The 3,566-nt window shown below is 73.9% G+C and overlaps 1 protein-coding gene across 1 annotated transcript; it reads left to right on the top strand.

Annotated features, from left to right (window-relative positions):
* The first annotated feature begins 1,430 nt into the window (after positions 1-1,430).
* On the top strand, positions 1,431-3,566 carry LOC138823513 (forkhead box protein C2-like). The gene has a single exon (XM_070016878.1). It carries the CDS (start codon positions 1,431-1,433, stop codon positions 2,880-2,882), a length of 1,452 nt encoding a protein of 483 aa, XP_069872979.1. The 3' UTR covers positions 2,883-3,566.

Below are 3,566 nucleotides of genomic sequence, written 5' to 3'. Positions count from 1 at the left end.
GCTCGGGGTGTCGGTCGCCGGCGCGGGGAGCGAGGCGCCTGCTCCGCACCCCGGGAGTGCACCCACACTGGGGCGGTAAAGGACAGCCCCGTGGGGGGGCGACAAACCGCGAGCCAGGCGCCGGGCCCCAGATTAAAGACCCCCCCCCCGTCGGTAACCCGACCGCACACGCATGGCGCGGGGTACGGAAGGGACAGCGGCGTCCCGCGTCCCTTTACTCCGAATTTACCGAGAGCAAAATGGAGCGCGCCGTCTCCTCGGTTCTCCTGCGGAGAACGAGCGTTTGGGGCGCTCGGCGCCCGCCCGGGCCGCCGGGGTCGCGGGCCCCGGGATGGGACGCGAGTGTCGGCGCGGAGCCGTCCTCCCGCCGGCGCCCGGCGGGTCGTGGAGTGGGCAGAGCGAGTGCGGGGCGGCGACGCGAGGTGTGCAGGGGGAGAGCGGGCCGTCCTCGGGGCGGACGGACGAGGAGGGCGCGGCAGGTGGAGGGCGCCGGGCTCCGGCCCGCCTCGATGAAACCCCACGCAGCGAGCGCGAGGCCGTGCGCGGCCGGCCGGGGAAGCGCGGGGGAGCGGGGTGCGCGCTGGGCCCGGCCGGCCGCCCCGTGAGGGTCCCCGGGCGCGCGGGGACGGGTGCTCGCTAAGGCTTGTGCGCGGGCAGAGGCTTCCCTGCGCCCCGGGCCCGCGGGAGCCTCGGACGCGCGGGCGCGGGGACACCCGGCCGGCCGACGGGAACCCGCTCCGTCGCCCCTCCGCGGCGCAGCACGTCGCTGCGCTCTCCGGCGCGGCGTGGTGTCGACCTGACCTCCTCCTGTGCGGGGAAGCGTGCGGACAGGCGGGCCCCGGGCCGGGACGCGGGGACGCGGCCGCCCGCGGCCGGGGCAGGCTCCGTCTCCACGTCTCCCCCAGAGCGGGCCGCGGGCGGGCGGCGGCGGCGCGGCCGGGTCTTAGAGCCGCCGGGTTGCGGCGCTCCGCGCGCTGATTGGCGCCGGCGCCGCACCGCTGCGCGCGGATTGGCCCCGAGTTCCGGGGGGGCGTGGCCCGGGGAAAGTAAAAACTGGCCCTCGCCGGGACTCTGGAAACTTTTCCCGGTCCCTAAAAGGGCCTCGGCCTCGCGCGCGCTCCGGGCTCGGCGGTGCAGCCGCCGCGGCGCCCGGCTCCCTGCCCGCGGGGCGGCCGCGCTGCCGGGGCTCCCCCTCTCCCCAGCGCGGACCGCGGGGCCGGCCGGGCCCCCCCGCCGCCGTGGCCCGGGGCGCGACGTCCGCGATGCCGACCCGCCCCGTCCGCTGAAGGCCGGCGCTCGCTCCGGGCGCGGGCGGCGGGCGGCGGCGCCTCGCTCGCGGCGGGTCCCCGCCGCCTCCCGCAGCCCGCGGCTCCCCGCGCCGGCCCCCCGCGCCCCGCTCGCCGTCCGGGCCGGGCCCCCGCGGCCGCAGCATGCAGGCGCGCTACGCGGCGCCCGACCCCCCCGGCCTGGGCGCCGTGCCCTACCTGGGCGAGCAGAGCTACTACCGCGCGGCGGGCGGCTACGGCGGCGTGGCCGGGCCCGTGGGCGTCTACGCGGGGCACGCGGAGCCGTACGGCGCGGGCGCGGGGCGCGCATACGCGCCCTACCCGCACCCGCCCGCGGCGCCCAAGGACCTGGTGAAGCCGCCGTACAGCTACATCGCGCTCATCACCATGGCGATCCAGCACGCGCCCGAGAAGAAGATCACGCTGAGCGGCATCTACCAGTTCATCATGGAGCGCTTCCCCTTCTACCGCGAGAACCGGCAGGGCTGGCAGAACAGCATCCGCCACAACCTCTCGCTCAACGAGTGCTTCGTCAAGGTGCCGCGCGACGACAAGAAGCCGGGCAAGGGCAGCTACTGGACGCTGGACCCCGACTCCTACAACATGTTCGAGAACGGCAGCTTCCTGCGCCGCCGCCGGCGCTTCAAGAAGAAGGACGCGCCCCGGGGCCGCGGCGAGGAGCCGGCCGCGCGCGCCGCGCCCCGCGAGCCCGCGCCCGCGCCGGTCACGGTGAAGAGCGAGGCGGCCTCGCCCGCGCAGCCGCCCGCGCCGCCGCCGCCGCCCGTGGTCACGCCCAAGGCGGAGGCGCCGAGCCCCGAGCGCGCGCGCCGCGCCAGCCCCGCGGGCAGCGCCGCCTCGGGCAGCCCGGCCGCCGGCTCCCCCGACGGCCCGCTGCCCGAGCCCCAGGCCGCGGCGCCGCCCAACGGGCTGCCCGGCTTCAGCGTGGAGAGCATCATGACGCTGCGCGCGTCGCCGCCGGGCGCGGGGCCGCCGCTGGCGCTGCCCTACGCCGCCGCCGCCGCGCCGCCCGCCGCCTTCGGGCCTCCGTGCGCGCAGGGCCCCGACGCGCCCGGCGCCGGCGGCTACCAGTGCAGCGTGCGCGCCCTGAGCCTGTACTCGGCGCCCGTGTGCGCGGCCCCCGCGCTGGACGAGGCCCTGTCGGACCACGCGGGCGGCCCCGCGTCCCCGCCCGCCGCCGCCCTGCACCTCGCCGCCGCCGGCCAGGAGGCCTCGATGGCCGCCGCGGGCCACCACCGCCACCCGCACCACGGCCACCGCCACGCGCCCGCGCCGCCGCCGCCGCCGGCCCCGCCGCCGCCCCAGGCCGCCGCCGCCGCCGCTGCCTCCCCGGCCGCCGCCTGGTACCTGAACCACGGCGGCGGGGACCTGAGCCACCTCCCCGGCCACACGTTCGCGGCCCCGCAGCAGACGTTCCCCGGCGTCCGGGAGATGTTCAGCTCCCACCGGCTGGGCGTGGAGGGCTCGGGCCTCGGGGAGGCGCCGGCGGGCAGCGCCGCCTGCCAGCTGCCCTACAGGCCCGCGCCGCCCCTCTACCGCCACGCGGCCTCCTACTCGTACGACTGCACCAAGTACTGAGCGGCGGACGCGGGGCTCACGGACGCAGGACGCCAGCAGGTAACCCGCTGCCCCCGGGCCTGGGGGGCCCTGCCCGGCCGGCCGGCGCCCCGAGGTGAGGACCGAGTCCCCGCAGCGCTCCCCTCCCGGGGCCCCGCGCCCCGGGGTGGGAGGTTGAGCAGCGGGCCCCTGCGGACTCGCGTGGGCCTCCCACCGCCGCCTGCGTGGTGATGATTTTCTCTAACCGTGCTGTAAAAAAAAACCCCACCAAAAACAAAGCGTGGATCTGTAAGCAGGCTGTTTTGTTGTTGTTGTTCAGAGCCATTAATATAATATTTAAAGTTGAGTTCACTGGATAACCTTTTTCATCTTGCCCGACCATTTTCACCAAATTAAAATTTCTAGAGACCTCTCCTCCTCCCCAGGAGGAACCGGGAGAGCCCTCGAGTCTTCTCCCAGTTGGAGGTCTTTGACAAAACAAGAAAAATAATTTATTTTTGTTGTTACTGGTGGATAAAGAAGTCAAGTATCTGATACTTTTTATTTACGAAGCGTGACAGTTTGTATAGTAGACGCCACCCCGAGTATGCCTTAAACACAAAACAAAAACTTTAAAAAAATTAACTTCATTCGTGTTTGTCTTTCGTGGTCTTCGTTGTTGTATTTACCTTAAAATAAATCCATGCTGGTTTTATGCCCAAGTTT

The sequence above is a fragment of the Dipodomys merriami genome, unplaced genomic scaffold (genome assembly GCF_024711535.1).
Source record: "Dipodomys merriami isolate MVZ:Mamm:240054 unplaced genomic scaffold, mDipMer1.0.p SCAF_120, whole genome shotgun sequence".
NCBI lineage: Eukaryota > Metazoa > Chordata > Mammalia > Rodentia > Heteromyidae > Dipodomys > Dipodomys merriami.
This window is presented reverse-complemented; position numbering and strand designations above follow the sequence as displayed.